General features: G+C 39.7%; 1 protein-coding gene across 2 annotated transcripts; it reads right to left on the bottom strand.

The window, feature by feature from the left end:
• Window positions 1–15545: 15545 nt before the first annotated feature.
• On the bottom strand, window positions 15546–20355 carry RDH14 (retinol dehydrogenase 14). 2 transcript variants are annotated; one of them, XM_030311600.1, is made up of 2 exons: window positions 19899–20355; window positions 15546–16626 (listed from the first exon to the last, which is right to left on the bottom strand). In XM_030311600.1, exons 1-2 carry the CDS (start codon window positions 20286–20288, stop codon window positions 16009–16011), a joined length of 1008 nt encoding a protein of 335 aa, XP_030167460.1. In that variant the 5' UTR covers window positions 20289–20355; the 3' UTR covers window positions 15546–16008. The 2 variants fall into 2 exon arrangements, with proteins under 2 accessions (XP_030167460.1, XP_030167462.1); XM_030311602.1 differs by having other exon boundaries at window positions 19929–20355.
• Window positions 20356–21093: the final 738 nt, after the last annotated feature.

The following is a 21093-nucleotide window of genomic DNA, read 5'->3' as shown; positions in this document are numbered from 1 at the left end:
AACTATCCAGCCACGTGAATGAACCATCTTGGAACCGGATCTTCCATTTCAGGCCAGTTGCCCACTTGGGGCTGGCTACTTAATGTGTGGGGCTCAGTGCAACTGAAAATTCAGATACCTTTGTTCTTAAAGTAGGAGAAAAGTTTTTTTCTTTTATTAATGGCCTCTTGGTTGACCTGGCATAGGTTTTTCGGTTGTTGTTTGCTATTTCATATTGTGCACCCTTTGGGACAGGGATACATGCCAAGTGAGTGCCAACCCTCAAAGGTTTCTCAGCACCGTGCAAGAATAGGGATGGTTGAGGCAGGTGCCTGATAAAGGTGGGAGCCAGGCAGCTAGGAATCCCCTCTGGGATGCTAGAAGGTGTCAGAGGGCTAAACTACATGTAACCTTAGGCCCCAAGCCTTTACTGCATGTTCCATTGTCCCATCAGATTTTATTTACAAAACACAGATTCAAAGATAAAATTATTAAAGAGTTGAAGAGACTGTGGGCCCTCTTATGAATATGAGGCCCTCTGCACCTACACATATTGCATACCTCAAACCAGCTCAGGTCCCAGCTAATGTGAAGAGGAAAAGTGATGAGCCCCCCATGCAGAGCCTGGTCCCAAACTGCCAACTCATGAGCAAAATACATGGTTGCTATTATTTTAAGTAACTGCGTTCTAGAGTGTTTTGTTTCACAGCAGTGGGGAAGCAGAACAAATTTTGATACCTAGAAGTGGAATAATATTAAATCAATCAATCAGTCAATATAAAGGCAACACGGTTTTCGGACTAGACAGCAGGCAGAAATTGGAAGAGCCTCACAGAGATCATTAGTGAAAGTAGGTAAGATCTTAAAGAAGATTCTGCCATTGAGGGCTTGAAGGTCAGTGAGTGACATTGTCTGTTTATTTGTGCCTTCTCTACAAAAGGTAGGCCCATTTTATAAATCTTTTCAAAGAATCAACATTGTTGATTTTCTCAATTGTAAGTTGATTTTCTATTTCATTAGTATCTGCTCTTATCCTGAAAATTTTTCACTTTTCTCGAGCTAATATTTGCTGTACTTTAACCTCTAGATATGAATGCATGCCTGATTGATTCCCAATGATTTTCTACTTCTAATATATTCATTCAAGGCTATTATTTAATCATCATATCTTTTAAAATATTTAAACATCTCTGTTTTGCTTTCTGATTTGACCCATTGATATTTTAAAAGTTTATGTTTCAATTTTGAAACATAAGAGAATTTCTGATTATTATTCCTGATGTTTATCTTAACTGCATTGTGATTAGGAAATACATTCTATATGATCTCAAATTCAAGAGATAGTTGAAACTTGGTTTAAAGTCCAATATAAAATCACTTTGAGGGGCTCCTGAATGGCTCCATCAGTTAAGCATCTGACTCCTGAGTTCAGCTCAGGTCATGATCCCATGGTTTGTGAGTTCAGGCCCAGCATTGGGCTCTGAGCTGACAGGGCAAAGCCTGCTTGGGATTCTCTGACTCCCTCTTTCTCTGCCCCTCCCCCGCACTCTCTCTCCCTGTCTCAAAAATAAATAGATAAACATTTAAAAAGTAAATAAAATGAAATCACTTTGAAATTCTTCTGTACAAGCTCGAAAGTTCATGGATTCTTCAGCTGTTGAGTGCAATGTTCTCTATTAAATTAGCTTTGTTAATCAAATTATGGCTCAGATCTGCTACAGGCTCATTGACATCTGGTCAGCTTTGGGTATCAACTACTGAGAAATGTGTGTTTAAAAAAAAAGATACTGGGGCGCCTGAGTGGCTCAGTCGGTTAAGTGTCCGACTTCGGCTCAGGTCATGATCTCAAGGTCCGTGAGTTTGAGACCCGCGTCGGGCTCTGTGCTGACAGCTCCGAGCCTGGAGCCTGCTTCGGATTCTGTGTCTCTCTCTCTGACCCTCCCCTGTTCATGCCCTGTCTCTCTCTGTCTCAAAAATAAATAAACGCTAAAAAAAAAAAGATACTATGACAGACAGTAGATCTGCTTTTTTGCTTTTTGCTTTATATGTTTTGAGGCTCTATAATTTTTAATTTTCACACAGTTAGGTTCATGGCACATTTGAAAAAAACAAAAAAAAACAAAAAACAAAAAGCAAACTATCATATCTTCCTGGTGGACTAAAAGTGTTACCGCTAGGAAGTGACCTTCTTTATCTACACCAATGTTTTTTGGCTTAAGTTTTACTTTGTCCTAATAGAGTTATGTCCGTTTTCATTTGGTGACTTGTCCTGATGCAGCCTTTTCCTTTCTTTTGCTTTTAATATCTTCATACTTACATGTAAGGTGTATCTCTTGAAACAATGTACAATTGGGTTTAAAAATTTTTTAAACATTTATTCATTTTTGAGAGACAGAGCACAAGCAGGGAAGAGGCAGAGAAAGAGGGAGACACAGAATCTGAAGCAGGCTCCAGGCTCTGAGCTGTCAGCACAGAGCTCGATGCAGGGCTTGAACTCACGAACTGAGAGATCATGACCCGAGCTGAAGTTGGACACTTAACTGACTGAGCCACCCAGCTGCCCCTACAATTGGGTTTTTAAAAACCAGGGCACGTGGGTGGCTCAGTTAAGCTGCCGACTTCTCAGGTCATGATCTCGCAGTCTGTGAGTTCGAGCCCCACATCGGGCCCTGTGCTGACAGCTCAGAGCCTGGAGCCTGCTTCAGACTCCATGTCTCCCTCTCTCCCTGCCCCTCCCCCACTCATGCTCTGTCTCTCTCACTCTAAAAAATAAACATAAAAAAAAAAGTCCAAAAATCTTTGTCTTTGTTATAGGAGTATTTAATCACTTACATTTTTTTTTTTAACGTTTATTTATTTTTGAGACAGAGAGAGACAGAGCATGAAGGGGGGAGGGGCAGAGAGAGAAGGAGACACAGAATCAGAAGCAGGCTCCAGGCTCTGAGCCATCAGCCCAGAGCCTGACGCGGGGCTCGAACTCCCGGACCGCGAGATCGTGACCTGGCTGAAGTCGGACTCTTAACCGACTGCGCCACCCAGGCGCCCCTCACTTACATTTATTATAACTATACATTTGGTGTAAGTCTACCATATTATGTTGTGTCCTATGTTTGTCTCATATTACCTACTCTTTTTCTTAGTTTTTATATTCTTTTAGAAATATTTTTTAAAACTTTTTATTTATTTAAGTAATCTCTACGCCCAAGGTGGGGCTCAAACTCACGATCAAGAGTCATATGCTCCTTTGACTGAGGCAGCAAGGTGCCCCTAGAAAGATTATTTTTATTTTTTTTCCTGCTGTATTAGTTTGGAGATTATACCTTTTAAAAACTATTTTGGTGATTACTCTATAATACACAATGCATCCTTTACTTAACAAATTTGAGTACCAATCTTGACTTTTTAATCTTACTCCTGGATAATGGAAAACCATTAGAACACTTTAACTCAACTTACCACTTCATGATTTCAATCTACATCTTATCAGGTGTATTAAGTCTATTCTTTCACGTTATTATTTTATATACATTATTTTTATATAATAAGTGTTCATATGATTCTTATTTTCTAATACAATTATCAGTTTTACTTAATATTTTCTTTGGTCTTATCTCCTCAGGACTTCCATCTGGAATTACTTTCCTTATGCTTGAAGTGAATTGTTTAGAATGTCCTTTGATGGGGTTCAGCTGTGGCTGGTTCTCTCCATTTTGGACTGTTTATGTTTGTTAACATTTTTATTTTACTTCCATTCTGGATATATACTTTGATTGAGTATGGAATTCTAGGTTGGCAGTTATTGTCATTCAGTCTATTACTATCTTTCACACGTGTATGTATTTTGTATGCAACCTTTCCAGATTGATTTCTCTCACTAAACAATATTCATTTAAGTTTCCTCCATGTCTTTGCTTGTCTTGATATCTCATTTCTTTTTAGTCCTGAATAACCTTCCAATGTTTGGATGTACCACAGTTTACTTAACCATTTACCTGCTGAAGTATATCTTGGCTGCTTCAAAGTTTTGGCACTTACAAGTAAGGCTATAAATATCTGCGTGCAGCTTGTTGTGTGTATGTAAGTTTTCAGTGTGTGCCTTTTTAACATTCCTTTTAAAATTAGGTTTGTTGAACTTGTGGATTATTGTTTTTTATCAGTTCTGGAAAATTCTCTGTCATTATCTCTTCAAATATTGCCTCTGTCCCTATTCTCCCTTTTTTTCTTTCTATAACTACAATAAAAATATATTATATTCTGGGGTACCTGAGTGGCTCAGTCAGTTTAAGCATCAGACTTCAGTTCAGGTCATGATCTCACAGCATGAGTTCCAGCCTCGCATAGGGCTCTGTCCTGACAGCTCAGAGCCTGGAGCCTACTTCAGATTCTGTGTCTCCCTCTCTCTCTGCCCCTCCTCAGCTCACACTTTGTCTCTCTCTTTCACAAAAATAAACATTTTATATATATATATATATATATATATACACACACACATATATATATACACACACATATATATATATACACATATATATACACACACACACATATATATATATATAAATTATGTTCTGTCTACAAATTTCTTGATTTCTCCCCTAAAACTTCCATCCTTATGTCACTCTTTGCAACATTCTGCATTATTTCTTCTAATCTGTCTCTAGCTTATTATTTCTCTCTTCTGCTGTGTTCAGTCAGAAGCCAAATCTACCCTCTCACTTTTCATTTGTTACAATGTTGTTATAAATTATATTTGTTATAATTTGCTATAAATTCTATAAATAAATTCATTTCTAGAAATGTTATATAGTTCTAAAAGGTGTCACTTTTGTAGTTTTTCTCTGATGAAATTTTCAAGTTAATTTTTATTTTTTTAAGCATAGTAAACATACTTATTATATCATCTATGTTTGAGAATTCAACTTACTTGTTATATCATCTATGTCTGAGAATTCTGTATCTGAAATCCTTGGATCAGTGCTGCTGATTCTTACTCATAGTTCCTATGCTTGTACCTTACCTACTTGTTGACTTTGAAAAAAAATATTTATGAAGATTGCTCAAGCCCTTTTATGAAGGTCCCTTCCCTGGAAGAGGATTTGGGTTTTTTTCTGCTGGTCCTCTAGGGTACTACCAGTCCCCCAAAGGACTTTCGGCCAAATTGATGGTTTGAGTTTTTTTTGGGTTGCTCTGGTGAAGTCAATGGGCACTTCTCCCTGGGGGCCAGGGCTTAGTCTTCCTTCCAGGGAGGGGTTTTCTCTTCTTTTATATGTTCCTTCTTCTGTTCAATGTTAAAACAACTCCCCTGTTCCACGGGAGAGTTGGGAGTATAATTCAATGTTAATTCTTTTTCATACTTACCACGAGCGTGGAATGGTTCAGAATTCCAGCTTCATGTGAATTTGTGTGAGTGTGTACCAAATCCCAGATTTTGTGCAGGCTTTCACTTCTATCCTCCTTCAGGCTCTGGGCAGTCAAAACAAAATTTCACATTCATCATTGTTTCTGCTAGGGAGACAAAGGTCCTCTGGGCAAGAGTAATTTTGCCTTCTCTCTTAACTTTTAGGATTCTTACATCATGTTTGCCTGATTTTGATCTAAAAATTTCTCACCACATTGTCCGCATATTTTTTCTATTTTTACCCAGAATTGTCAGTTGTCTTTAAATTAAAGTATTGGTCTAAGTAACCTGTCATTTTCAGCAGCCAAAATTCCCTCAAATAATTTTTTTTTTGGAAAACGAAACACAAAAAGTATTTTTCTTGTCATCTCTCACTTTATTCAGAAAATTTTACATGAAATAATATTGATATGTCAAGTGTGTTATCAATTGCAAAGTGGGAAAACTATTCTAAGTATTTGGAATCTTTAAAGGGTTTTTGCTAATAGGATATGTATAATCTCTGAATTTTCAGCAGATGTTGGAGAGTTAAAACTGCTTTATTTCAAAAGAAATGGATGCATTTACTATAAAGTACAGTAATACAATTCTTTTGATCATTGTATTATGATTTAACTCAGACATTTCATTGTTTGTGCAATTTCTGCAAAGCCATGAAAGATGATATATATCCCTTTGGCAGGGAACCAACATTCTGGATGGGGCACTGGGTTTTTTAACTGCCCCGATAAATAATTTACACTTAGGGATATTATGCAGAAACCTTTTCAATTAACTTGTGCTGACAGAGAAACTAAATATAGTAGTCAATGAAAAAAAAATTAACACATTCTTGACCTATCAGGCAGAAATAACCTTACTTAAAATATTATCTACCCTAGAAAATGAATATATTAAAGGGACAGATTGGGAATAATAATGATCATAAATATGAAAATGAAATATCTACTATTGTGTTGGTTTTAGAGAAAATTTTAACTTTTTCTATGTACATTATTTTAGTTCACTAAAAGAAGTGCACACTGGTAGGAAGGAGCCAAAGTCTCTAAAACCTGAAAAATTTTGGTTCAAATCCTGGGCCCGTCACTTTCTAGGCAAGTCACTTAGGCTTTCTGAAACTCTGTTCCCTTATCTGCAAATTAGGAATAAGAATATCTTGCAGTGTTGCTACAAGAATTAGAGATAATATATGTGAAATATCTCTCATAAATAATTATTCTAGAAAGAACTCTCTCTGGTGAGTTTAATCACATCTCAATTGTCCTAATTGAATTGATCATCCGTGGTCTTAGGGATTTGCAAGAATGGTGGCATTATTTTTAAAAAGAACATAAGCCCTCTTTATTTCTTTTCATGCATATATACTTATTTGAAAATGAATTATGAACCAAAGCAAATACATGCTGGTTGTGGCAGAATTAATTGTGTTGGCTTTGGCAAATCCTCTCTCATCAACTGAAGGCAGACTGCTTAGTGGAAGGCACTAGTCAATAGTTTGAATGAACTATATAGATGTTTCCAGGGGAATCTGTGGCAAGATTCGTTTTTTTCAGCCTGTGAGCCTTCTTTGTTGACATTCTAGTTTCCCCTCCTACAAATTCCTAATTATTATTGACTATAAGTGTCAAAAATGATGACACACTTACTCAAGACTGTTTCATACGCATCATTCCGTGTTTTGAGTAAGAGTGTATAAGACAATCCAGCATCACTGTCATAAGCCCAAAGAACCCTTTACTCCCCGTGAAGGTTGAGCTTATTTTCCAGGATGTCGGAAGAGACCATCTGCCAGGCCAGTTAAATCAGCTCCATCTACCCTGACCATCAATATGGTGGTAGACACCTTAGTTTTTGGTAATTAAATAACTAATTAAATAATCAGCCTAATATCTTGTGAGTAATTGATATGTTATAGCCCCATGCCAGATGTTAGCAGGAAGAAGAAAATGTTCAAACATGTCCTTGCCTTCCATGCACTATAGTCTGGTTCTTAGACACTCACATGTAGCCTCCGCATCCCCCTTACGTCTACTTCTCTGATTTGATTTGCAGCAGATAACTAGAAATAAATAGTCCTAGGGTAGCCAGCGTTTCAGTTATGAACGTCCTTCTAATCCATTCACACTGCCCAAAACACTTATGCAGGATTATCCATCACACGTCATTCTACAATCTTAATCAAATTGCCTGCTGAAGGAAGCCTAGTATTTATTACATTTTTCCTAAATGGAAAACAGCTGTGATAAATTAACCTGTTCCCCAGAAATCTCATATGAGGAAAGATTCGCGGATACTCTCTCATATGTCAGCCTTTCCGACCATGAATAATATATTCCTCTACCCCTACCTGTGTCTTTGAGTGTGGCTAATTCACTTGGCCCCTTTTACTTCTCTGTGATGTATCATAGAAGTGAAATGTTTCCTGAGGCAGACTAGCCATATTTAGGTGATAAGCACAGATTTAAAAAAAGCAAAAAGAAAATGTCACCCAGAAGGTGGAGTAGTCAACAAGAGTCACATCGTTTCAAAGTCACATCGTTTCAAAGCCCCCTTCAAGAGCCATGGCCATCTAGAGCATAAATCTGCTTATGAATTCACCTAATACAGGTATCTAATCGAATTTCTGGTTATAATTTTGTTCCCCAAATGGATTTCCTCACTGTGTGTCACCCAAAGGAAAGAGGTTTCCAGTTCCTTTGGTAGTTTCTCATTGTCTACTGACATCTTGACAAGTTCAAATATGTGAGGCTGCTGAGTGAGGGCCCAAGCATCGTACTTCTGTGATTTTACCAAAGAAATGCCATGTTGGCTGCCTCTCCTTCATCATCTCCCTCCCTTTCCAGCTGTAACCCTCCATTTCTTTGTGTCTTCTATTATGCCATTGCTTGCTCATTTGCAAGGTGGTTTTTATTTGAAACTTTATGCTTCTTGTCCCTGGTCAGTAATCCTGTTAATCTGCTTGCTTGCTTTCTTTCTTTCTTTCTTTCTTTCTTTCTTTCCTTCAGCAGAAAACAATCCTCCCAGATATTTTAAGGAAAAGGGGATTGAGTAAAGTAGGGAAGTAGGTGCCTACAAAATAATGGGGAGGGCTGAAATACTGGGTTAGGTTATAGTAACAGGAATGAATCCAGAAATACTAAGAACTGACCTGTAAGAGGAAGCTACTACTTCTGTCATGCATGATCAGGAAGGTGGGAGCCTGGGGGATGTTGGCAGAAATACTTATTTACAAGACACAGCTTTGATTCTGGGATCAGGAAACCAGAATCAGGATGCTGCTACTGCTGTAGACCCTGCTCAATACCCACTGAGAAGTGAGTGGACACAGAACTACAGGGTCTACCTCAATTGCCTCTTGTTATCAAAACAAAACAAAACAACAAAAATAAGACTGAATAAAAAGAAGCAACTCTGTTTCCACAACTACCAGAAAATAGCCAAAAACAGTAGGAAGAAGGCCTCCTTTTAATCACTCATTCAAAATCTCACTATAGAGGCATCTTTTGTTGGAAACTGGTTTTTGTCTGGAATGTGCACAGTGCAGTTGTTTTACTAAAAGGAAAGAAAACTGAATGGCAATTTAACATATCCAAGATAGTTCTGGTTCTATTTGTCTTCTTGTTTTTCTATAAACTGAATGCAAGTTATATTGAAGGTATCCTATCCTGCGCATAGCCCATTGTTCACATGGAATCTCTTAATGCTTGTATATGCATTAGTGGGTAAGATAAGAATTACACACTGGAGTGAGTCATAAATTATACTCGGTGTAAGGTACTGACTTAGATCCTACATTGTCCCACACCCCAAAAGGCTATGGCTAAGTATGTGGTTGGTGCCTTTGAATGTCCCCATATCACACATAGTGAAAAAAAAAATCCCCACTGAAAATAAGAGCACATTTATTTGATTTCTTCCATCCCGCATTTATTTTAAGGAGGTGGGGACCCTCTAACCTGCTATTCCTTTCCTTTCTACCCTGCTGCATACTTTTCCAATTTAGCTATAGTTACTTCTTTGTGGCTACGATGATTTCTTTTAAAATATTCCAATACGGTTCTTCTCCTCTTTTACAGGTCACAAAGAGAGCTATGGTGTGTTCGGAGAAGAATGAAAAATCTACATTCGAGCCTTCTCCACCCTCCTGCAAAAGACTCCATTGGCTTTTGCAACACCCCCAACTTCATTTATCTATAGGATGGCTCTCGATAGCTTTGTGTGAGCTTTTTAAAGTTCAGCCAAGCCAGCTGCATGATCAACACAAAGACAATAGCTCCCACACACAGGGCTACATGGATTAAAGAACCCGATCCATCAGTAAATCTGCCAGATGGCAGTGGAAGAAAGCTTGTAACTCTCTCACTTTCATTTCAACAGCAGCAAACAATGTTCAATGTTTAAAATAAACTCTTCCAGATGAGCTAAAGATAAACTCTGAGGTGGGTGGACTTGAGCTTGCTAGGCTGCAGCTCTGAAGTGTTTGATTACATTAACACAAAACCCCTGGGTAGGACCCGCTTCTGTCAACAGAATGCTCAGACTCCAACACCTACTACATGAAGCCATTTCCTGTGCTTTCATGGGTTGGTGGCAGAAACTTGCTTTGCTTTTTTCACAAACTAATGATTATGTATTTCTCTGTGCTCAGCATTTCCTCAAACCATGTGTACAACTTCAAGATATTCCTAAAATGTTAACATTGTATGTCGGTCTGTACAGATAAAAATCTCTTGAATATATTTACAACTTAAACTTCTATTTACTCATTCATCTTACTGCTCTCATAGTAGCAGGAAAGGTGCTATTAGGATTTAAAACCGTTCTGCTAATCACTGGATTACTATGTAGACTATAGGGTATACTCCCTCCAAAAAAAAAAAAAAAAGTATTTTTTAAGTCAGAATTTATAAAGGAAGTTAGCAACTTCTTTTTTGTTGTTTTTTGAATAGATTTTAAAACTTGAGACTTGGAACAGACCAGGCTGTCATACATCATATGTAACATGGCAACTTCTAAAAACCGAAGGACATACTGAAAAAATAACTATTAAATATTAAGGAACTTACCTACTTAACACAATTAGTAGGGGCTTTAAATGAAGAAGAGAAACAAACAGGGTTAATGATGAAAATAAATCGTAGGATGCAAAAACACTCGGGACCAAATAAACCCAATAATCAATTAAGTCTATTGGGGTACTAAAGTATATATATATTTCAATTTAGATTAGAAGTCTTAGGGAAAATATGACTCACTATGCAGAACACATTTATTGCCAATTCCTCCAAATTGAAACTTTCTGGTGTCAGTGATAGCTCTATTTCATACAGTACTAGCCCTCTTCTTTGGAATTGGTTGGTTACATGAACAAGTTGATTAAAGAAGGAAATCATAAAGATGAATCATATGCACCTGGGATTTATTATTTCAACTTGAAACATACAGCATATTCATTTATTTGCCTATCTTCTGATACAAGGCAAAGGGCCCTTATTTGTTGTTTTTCTGAGTATGAGTTCACTTGGAATCCCATCTTATTGCATTATAGTCACTTACACAGTATAGTCTATGATTTCCAGTTTTTGTGTCTTTAAAATGGAGTCAAGGGGCGCCTGGGTGGCTCAGTCAGTTGAGCGTCCGACTTCGGCTCAGGTCATGATCTCACGGTCCGTGGGTTCGAGCCCCGCGTCGGGTTCTGTGCTGACTGCTCGGAGCCTGGAGCCTGCTTCCAATTCTGGGTCTCCCTCTCTCTCTGACCCTCCCCTGTTCATGCTCTGTCTCTCTCTGTCTCAAAAATAGATAAGAATTAAAAAAAAATAAAATAAAATGGAGTCAAAGTTGAAAGTCACCTGCAAAGCACTAAATATAGACACCTTTTAGATTTTTATAAATATATTTTTAGTATTTGACAGGTGTTTTGAAACTTTATTCAACAGCAAGTTTCTAGCCATCTGCCCTCATTTAATTGTAAGAAAGCACTCAGCTTACCTTTCATAGAAGTTCTTTCTCTTTGTGCTCATATTTCATTGGTTTGTATTATGATGAATAACTTCTATTATGATTAATAATAGTGCACAACTAACCCACACACACAGATTTGGTTGAGTTTTCTTTGTTGCCCCCTGCCTCCCCAAAGCCTAGAATAATGCCTGGCACATAATAGGCATTCAATAAATATCTGTTAAGTGAATACATGAATGCTCTACAACTCACTCTTCCTAAATATATGATAGAACAGGTGGGAGCAGAATTCTGAGCCAGAGGTGCCCTGCCAGCCTAGAGCATTTGCACCCTATGGGTACCAGTCAGTATGTTTTACAAGAGTGGAGTTATTACAGTAAGTCAATGGTCGGTTAAAGGTGCTTCTCTGTACTTTGGTGATATATCTAATTTAGCAAAAACTCTTCCTTACTGGTGGTGCAAAATGGAGCACTCCACCTAACTTGCCTTTAGGAATAAACTACTTCCTCCATGTTAACCTGTAACTAATTTAACTCCCTATTGTCCAGATAAGCTTTGTGAAACATCTGAAGCTGTCTGTAGGGGCCAAGCTCCTGAAGGGTGATTAGTAACATGTTCTCTCTTCAGTGTTCCTTAGGACATTTGGAATCAATTAAATATTCAAATAGAGGTTCCCTCAGATCTCTGGCCAGACTCAGCAGGTTTGTGAGGGGAGAGAGTTGAAGGCGGATAACTATGATTCCTCACACCAGAATCGATAGCTGGAGAGAGGTTTTAAAAAATACACTCTCTAGACTTCCTGGGCTGCAAACAAATAGTCATACAAGGTTAGAAATGATATGAAGAAACAACAGGAGCCACACAAAGAAACTGGTGTTACAGCACCCTCAAGAACCGCTGTCATGCACAGTGTCTCAAAGAGAAGAAGAGTTAGTTAGTCCATTGGGCTGTTGCATAAATATAATGGTCTGGCCTGCATGAGCTAAGAATGGTTTTTACATTTTTTAAAGGATCATAAAAGAAAAAGAACATGTACCACAGATTGTATATGGCCTAGCGACTTTAAATATTTACAGTCTGGCCTTTTGTCAAAAGTTTGCTGACCCTTGGTTTAGTTTTGCTTCCATCATACAAACTCATATAAACATTACTATTATTAATTACTATTACCATTAATAGTAATGATCAGGTGCATTTGGGAAGGGGAAATGGATGAGTGCCTATTATGTGCCAGGCACTTTGCTAAATGCTTTATTTACATACTCTAATATATTCACTGCACAGTCCTTTAAAGGATTATCTGAATGATAGAGCCAAGAAAACAGAAGCTCAAGGAGGTTAAGTGTCTTGCCAGTGTCTCAGGGAGAACTGGATAGTTGAGCTGTTAATCAAATCTGATGTGGTGGTGTGTTTATGCCATGAGATCCCTTTCCCAGTTAAATGCTACTGGGAACCCCCTATACAGAATAGTTACTCTGAGTAGAATCGAGGCAGAAAAGCTAGCAAGTTCACTTCTTTTCAGAACAAGTTGCTTGATGTAGAAGGCAACATTTCAAAAGATGAAGCCAGAAACCAACATGAAAATGGGTTTCTAACTCAATTATTGCATCATCTGGCACACTGCACACTTCTAACAATATTTTGCTAAGGGTGAGAATAAGTATCAGCAGAACAGAATTGCCTTTTGCTCATTTCTTTGCCCAGTGAAATGGTTAGAAGTGAGCAGAACAGAAGAGTTTAATAATAATCTTCAAAATCTAACTAGTCATACTATAGCTATTAGCCCTCAATTCCATACAACACGGGGTGGGAAGGACATCTTCCAAATGGCAGCTCATTTTACCTAAATACTTGGTGTTTCCAGATGAGTTTCTAGTTTTCCATCATGATAAATTAATATATCCTATTTTATTATGGTGCCGCAAACAAGAACTCTGAAAGGCTCAACTCTTACAAAAGGCCCAACTCCCCTGAAAAGCATCAGGTATCAAAATGAAGCCAGAAAAGATGGTATTAACTGGAAGAAAAAAAAATAAAAAAGGCGCTCTTTTTAATGAAGTCGAGGTGTAGGACAGATTTATTAGCTTCCATTTCTCCAAGTTGCATTCTGGTGTATTTCCTGCCATATTTCTAAGTTCAGCAAGTCTCTTTGTGGAGTATTTTTTAAAAATGCATTTCAAAGAACATGATGCAGCTATACCCACTACACCTGCAGAGGCACACCTGTGATGATACAAACACTGTGTTGCTCAGATGAACAACCCAGTGCTCTAACGGAAAACAGATCTTCTGTGTAATCTGCCAAGGTCCTGCCATTCTCGAAAAGAATTGATACTGGCAACCAGATAATATAAATAGTCTTGAAAATAATAACCAACCGAGGATTACTCCTGAGCAAAATGGTCCTTAAATTCAGTATTGGGAAATTCCAAATTGGGAATTTTCTGTCCCAATTCCTTTTCCAATAAGAGATGGTTAAGACAAAGAAATACTAATTATTATTTCTGATGTTACCGTACAGATACCTACAATAGCCCTATTCAGACTTATTTTTAGGCACACCACTGACCCATTACTTATTACTCATTCAAACATCATTATTCAATGTTTACTGTGTGTCAAGTACTACACTTGATTCTTGAGGAAGGAACAGTAATAAGAATATAACAAAATAAAAAAAAATTCCTTGAAGAATTCTTATTCTAATTATCTAACTGGATTTTTGAGCAAATAATTAGTAAAGCTCCAAAATCAATTAAAACAAAGCAGAAAAAGGACTGGTTCTGCCTACAGGGATTGAAGGAACGATATAAGGAAAGGCCAAGAAGCAAGTGAACATATGACTGATGTATACTGATGACTGGGTTATACAATGGAATGAAGAGATTCCTGTCTGAGACATTAGTTACTAGGCACCTGTGCCTATTGAAATCTAAATTAATGTTAAATAAGATTAGAAATGCAGGTCTCAGTTATATTTCAAGTACTCAATAACCACACGTATCTAGAGTGTACCTCACAGGACAGCACAGACACAATTATTTCCATCATTGCAGAAAGTTCTATTGGACAACACTAAGAGGACAAGGTAAGCCTGTGGCCAGTTCCTGGATAGTCTCATATGTATATTAAAGAGTTTAAACTTTAAATAGAAGTAGTTTATAAACTACCATATTCTGCTAAGTCCTTTCAGGAATTAGCAAAAGGAACATATTTGGAAGAAGACAATACTAACAAGTATTGTAATTACTTGTTTTATCCATTAAGTTTCTCTACTTAAGACTTTTTTGCTTTGTATTGTTTGTTTTTTTAGAGAGATAACGAAGAGGGTTGGGGGTTGAGGGGCACAGGAAGAGAATCACAAGCAGGCTCTGTGCTCGGAGCCTGACACGGGCTCGATCCCATGACCCTGGGATCATGACCTGAGGTGAAATCAAGAGTTGGATGCTAAACCAACTGAACCACCCAAGCACCCCTTAAGACTTCTTTTGAAGAAAGAATTCTGCAGCTTAACAAAAAAAGGCCGGAAACCCACTGTTATGGGCAATTGGAAACCACCACATTTTAAAAAAAATTTTTTTTTTTTAGCGTTTATTTATTTTTGAGACAGAGAGAGAGACAAAGCATGAACGGGGGAGGGTCAGAGAGAGGGAGACACAGAATCTGAAACAGGCTCCAGGCTCTGAGCTGTCAACACAGAGCCCAACGCGGGGCTCGAACTCACGGACCTCGAGATCATGACCTGGGGCTGAAATCGGCCGCTTAACCGACTGAGCCACCCAGGCGCCCCCCACCACATATTTTTAAGCAGGGATATGACACTGTGACACAGATTTGGGTTTTTGAAATATTACTTCTTTTAAAAAAATTTTTTTTAACGTTTATTTATTTTTGACACAGAGAGAGACAGACCATGAACGGGGGAGGGTCAGAGAGAGGGAGACACAGAATCGGAAGCAGGCTCCAGGCTCTGAGCTGTCAGCACAGAGCCCGACGCAGGGCTCGAACTCACAGACCGCGAGATCATGACCTGAGCCAAAGTCGGCCGCTTAACTGACTGAGCCACCCAGGCGCCCCGAAATATTACTTCTTAATGCAGCACGCAAGATGTGTGGGAAGGGAAGACACTGGGCATACCAAGATCAGTGGAGGCTAATAAGATGATAAAGGACACAATTTAGTGAAACTTGTAAAAAAAAATGCACAATTAAGAATTTGCATCACTGAATTTATTCCAAATGAGAATGGTGCACACAATAGGCATATTATTTTCACACAAAAACCAGCACTGCAATATAAATATTTAACACTTTGGCCATGAAACTCAGAAAGATATTTGAAAAAACTTCTCAAGGTGTTTAAGTCACTGGATTCTTTAATATTTATAATCCATGCTTGCTCAATCATAATTTATAAAATTGTTCATTATATATTCATTATACTATTGCTCATTACACCACTCATTATGCTTATATTTAAAACTTTTCTGAAATTTTATGTTCTCTAGAAAATAACTTTTTTAGTACCTTCAAAATATCCTTATGTACCTCTCAGCAGTTACTGTAAAACCAAAGCTGTGTTTTCAAGTAGCAAGTACTCAAGCCACACCATTTCTGATTACAGATGTAAGGCATCCAGTTTTATAAATAGCTCTCTTTCACTCCTTGTTCCTATTTTAATATGCCAACCATTACTTCACTGATATCCCAGAGTTTTCTTGCAACAGACTCATCCATAGCTTTGGGCAATAGCGCTTCCTCTTTACAGTCCCCAAAGTACTTTCCCGACACGCCTTCCACCTCAGGTGAAGAGGCTAAATAAACTGAAGTCTGGGCACCTTCTACTGGGGTTTTAAAAAAAGCCCACGACACCAAATTGAAAAGTGGTTTGACCAACAGTGGAATGTGTATGTGCCTGCCAAGATTTGTCCGCACAATACCAGGGTGTAATACGTTGACAGTAACGTTTGTGCCTTCTAAGCGGCGGGCTAGTTCTCTGGTAAAAAGAATGTTAGCCAGTTTGCTCCGACTGTAACAAAAGCTTTTATTATAGCTTTGTTCACTGTTCAAGTCTTCAAAGTTGATGTCTCCATATTTATAAAGTTTGGAGGAGACTACCACAATTCTGCTGGGAGCTGAACTTTTGAGGAGTCCAAGGAGAAGATTGGTGAGTAGGAAGTGCCCCAGATGGTTCACTCCAAACTGCATCTCAAAACCATCTTCGGTCTTCATATAAGGGCACTGGAAGATCCCTGCATTGTTGATTAAGACATCCAGTCTAGGCTCTTCCTTTAAATGTCAAAAAGAGAATGAGGTAATTATGAACACAGGCCTCAAATGAAATTAAAAACAAATTCTTGCAAAGTACTAAAATTCGATACAATGCCTTCAAGGGGTTTCAACAGTCAAGGGTGGGCTGCATGCTTAATGGGGGGCTTGTGCTTCTCACATGTTATCTCATCTACCCTCAACAACTTCAAGAGCAAACTGAAGCACCCGGGTTAGGTGATTTGTGAAGACAGGGCTCCTAAGTGGCAAACAAAAATTGGAAGAGGAAATCTTCTGATAGCAATGCCCTATTTTTTAATGCCCCTATTTTTAATTAGTAAGCTAGCTTGCTTTTCTAATTGGGAGTTTCAAACCATAGCTAAAGGAACGATGTGTGCTAGAAAGTGGAAGTATAGCAGAAGGCAGGTCAGCATCCTTTATTCCCAGAGCTGCTATTAACAATGCCAGGGCCAAATTAGGATTTCTCCATTCTGTAGTTTTCTAAGGGCAAACAGTACCATGGGGACAGAGCAACTTCAAGTGGTTTCCTCAAAATTGGGACAATAGAGAGGGTCAAGGATGCAAAATAAGACTGGAGAGGATATCAAGAATAAACCAAAGAAATATTAAGAAAAAAATAAGTAGGTAATATCAAAATATCAGAAACTACACAATGGGGAAAAAAACAATGCAATGAAACATAATACTAAGTCTCACAATGACAGCAAAGGACATTTAGAGAGGACTTAGCCCCAACAAACACCTTTAACATCTATTAGGATTCTAGAATACAGTTCTTTTTTCCCTGTATGAAATCTACCTCTTTCAAGCTACAAGAGGCCCGCAGCTTGGAAGATCTATATAGTCAGAATTCTGCACTTTGTACCCTCCTGCATCTCTCCAGAGTAAAATGCTAAAATTTAGACTGTCCTCAGAAGGAAGTCTTTTCATTTTTTAATTCATATTAAGTTAGTTTTCCCCAGCCCTTTCCTGGCTCCCCTCTGTCTCTTCTGATGGGCAGAGAAAAAAATGCACAACATGTTCCAGGTGTAAAGACAGAGTGATGACCTACGATTAAATTAATTTGAGGTCAAATTTCAAATTTCACTGGCCCTTTTGCCAAGTGTAAGTAAAAAGAAAAATGTGTTAAATTTCACAACTGTTATCACAGCCTACCTGTCAGAGGATCAACTATTTATCATTCTGTCTGTCTACGCACCTTTGGCTTTTCCAACAGTCAACTTCAAAAAGAAGGCAAAAGTTCACCCGTGGGGGAAAGAAAGGAGTGTTCTTTTTTCACTAATCCTTTGGAAGAGTTTCCTGTATTAATCATTTCTGAGCCATCATTCTTTGCTGGGCTTGTATTATTTTAAGACTTTATCATTCACTATTTTTTTTTTAATTCGAGGAGATAAATGATATAAATACCATGAATACCAACCTGTGGGAAATTTACACTTCCACTAAATATATATATATATATATATATATATATATATATATATATATAGTTATTGTCACTGAACTTCAGAGCCAGGAAGAAACTTAATAAAGTTTATCTCTTTAACTTTTAATTAGTTCTGTCTCAAATGGCCAAAGTGGTTAAATGCTGTAAGTATCAGAAATGAGAAGCATTCCCAGACCCATCCACATTTTAATGAACACGAAGACCCACTTTTTATGCTTCAACATCTTTTATACATCAGTATTGTTAACTGTTTTAGCTGATAATGAAACACTAGTTATTAATACAAACAGACAAAAAAGATCTGCAATAGTTCCCAAACAATGCATCAAAGCGCCCTACAGCCTCATAAGGGACTCCACAGGGTGCTATGGATAATTTTATATTTTCCAGGGAAACGAAGTGATAATCTGTACAACATCTCAAACTACTAGCTGCAGGGGGTTCACAGCTTAAACATTAAATTTTGCTAAATTCCTTTCAATGGTGTCTCATCTCTGCAAAGCTGAGTTTTTACCAAAATGCAAGTACAATTGTTAAAAATCAATGTAGAACAAAAAAAGATGGACATTTCCAGTCTGATCCCAAAGACTGAGAAGTTGGTGCAGTGAACAACAGGTGCACATTTCCCATCACTAGTTATGGTTATTGAACAATGAAATAAAAATTTTTTTCTTTGAATTATGTGTATTACTTTTTCAAACAGCTACTAAGTTGTTAGGATGTAAATACTGGGTTGCTTGGACCTAATTACTTAATAAACTGATAGATCTTTCCTTTGGCTCACCAGCATTATGAAAAAAAATAATTAGTTTGGGAACCTCTGCTGTAGACTCAAGAGGCTCCATTTCATACAGGCACCTTTCCCATGCCAGCTAATTTTAAATTTCACTTTTCTATGTGGCCTTTTGCAAGTTACCCCTGCAGGAAACTCTTCTATCTCAATTTCAACAGAGGACATCCCCTGCAGTGGAATATTTATCAGCTAACCGAAGAAATCCTACACCTCACTGGCAGGCAGCAGGAGTATAGAAGCTAACAGCGAGGGCTTTGGAGACAGATCCTGGGCAAATTACTTGGCCTACCTATGCCTTCATTGCCTAACGTTGTAAAATGGGGATAAAAATGTCTACCAGGGTTGCTGTGAGGCTTCGATGACAGTAATAGCCAAGGGCACTATAAGTGCTTGGAACACCTCCTGGCACACACGAAAGCCATTGTAAGAATGCTTGGAACACCTCCTGGCACATAGGAAACCTTCAATAAATACTAAGTATTATATTTATTTGTCCCCGTTTAGAGCACTTGGCCACTGGGATTCTGAGCTCCAGTCTATTTAGAAATCAGGCCAGATACTGCTTAAGGATGTGGTGCTAATGAGTCCACTGGTGACAGAGAACTAAACTTCCTACCCCAGTAGGGGGGGGGGGGGCATTGTTTCAAGGTCCCTGGCTCGAAGGTTCTCTGAAAGATGGCTTGGTGCAGATTCACTCGGGACACAGAAAAAACAGTCCGTGACCTCGCGGATCTCCTCCAGGGCCGGTCCTCACATAACGAAAGGAAATGTGCAGAAACTGGCTTATTTTCCTCTTGGGGCCATTATTTCCCCAGCATCTTTGGAAGGCAGACGCCTGTCCTACCAATTTTCCCAGCCTGCACTCCCTAGCCTTCTCAAAACCACTGGACTGTTGGGACTCTTAGGCTTGGTCTTTCCCAAGGTCACACCCCCCGGACTCTGGGCGGCCACCCGCCGCTCAGCCCACGCCCCACCCGCTCGCCGAGGCCTGCGCCCGTCCCTGATCTCCAGCTGGCTCCCGGAGCCCCACACCTGGAGCATCTCCTGACAGAAGGCGCGCACCGAACGCAGCGAGGCGAGGTCCAACTCCCTGACGACGAGCTCGCCGGCCTCGCCGGCGTCGGAGCCCGGCCCGGGGCCCCCAGCCTGGCGGAGCTCGCGGCGGAGCTGACCCGCTGCCTCTTCGGCGCGCGCGCGGTCACGGCAGCCCATGATCACCCGCGCCCCTAGGCGCAGCAGCTCGGCGGCCGTGGCGCGGCCCAGGCCGCTGTTCGCCCCTGTGATCAGCACAGTCTTCCCGTGCATGAGGCCGGAGTCCCCTCCTCCGTGCCGGACACTGGGCCCCACGAAGCGCCGGGCCGCCAGCCACACAGTCCCACCCAGTGCAGCCAGGAGTGCCGCTACTGTAGCCACCAGGGCCATAGCCGCGGGGGCCGAGGGCCCACCGGCCCCTACGCGGGACTTCCGGAGTGGTCGCGCGCGCCAGGGACTAAGGCTGCCACCTGCACGCGAAGAATTCTGGGGCGCGGCCTTTCGCCGCCTGACGGGACGGCGTGGGGCATACTGGGACTTGTAGTTTTCCTTCCGAGGGCATCTGATTGGTTGCGGGAGGAGAGCGCCCTGGGTCGTGGTGACTCCGTGGAGAGGTCTCCAGCCTGAGCGTGGAGGGTGAGCACAGGCCCCAGAGTAGCGGGGGTCGACCCCATGGGAATGCCTAATGAATATTTTTAATTTACAAATCCCATACATCGGAGCTTGCTTAGTATATTTTCCGTTAAAGGGCCCTGGGACTTGTTAACCCTCAGTGAAGTTTACTTTCACCCTCAGGAGAATTGTCCCTGCCCACCTGGAGTCTGAGGAAGGGCTCTTTTTTATTATGATGAGGCGAAGAACTCAGCAACAGGAACCACTCGGAAATGGAATGGATCAGTGGTTCTGGTTGGTTTAGCGTTGTATCAGAATCTCCTGGAGGACTCATAAAAAACAATCCCCCCCCCCCCCAGAAATTGTAGGGTGCCAGTACGAGTTTAGAATTCAATAAGTTCCAGATGGGACCTGAGACTTTGCAATTCTAACAAGTTCCCAGGTGATTCTGATGCTGCTGATTTGTGGACCACAGTTTGAGAACTGAAAACCATTGTCATTGGTCTCTATAGCAAAAGGCATCCTCCAATGGTCTTATTTCATACTGGCAGAGATACAGTGGGAAAAGCCCATTCACTAGTGC

This window comes from Lynx canadensis, chromosome A3, assembly GCF_007474595.2.
Source record: "Lynx canadensis isolate LIC74 chromosome A3, mLynCan4.pri.v2, whole genome shotgun sequence".
Lineage (NCBI taxonomy): Eukaryota > Metazoa > Chordata > Mammalia > Carnivora > Felidae > Lynx > Lynx canadensis.
Note: the sequence above shows the minus strand (reverse complement) of the source record. Positions and strands in the feature narration are given on the sequence as shown.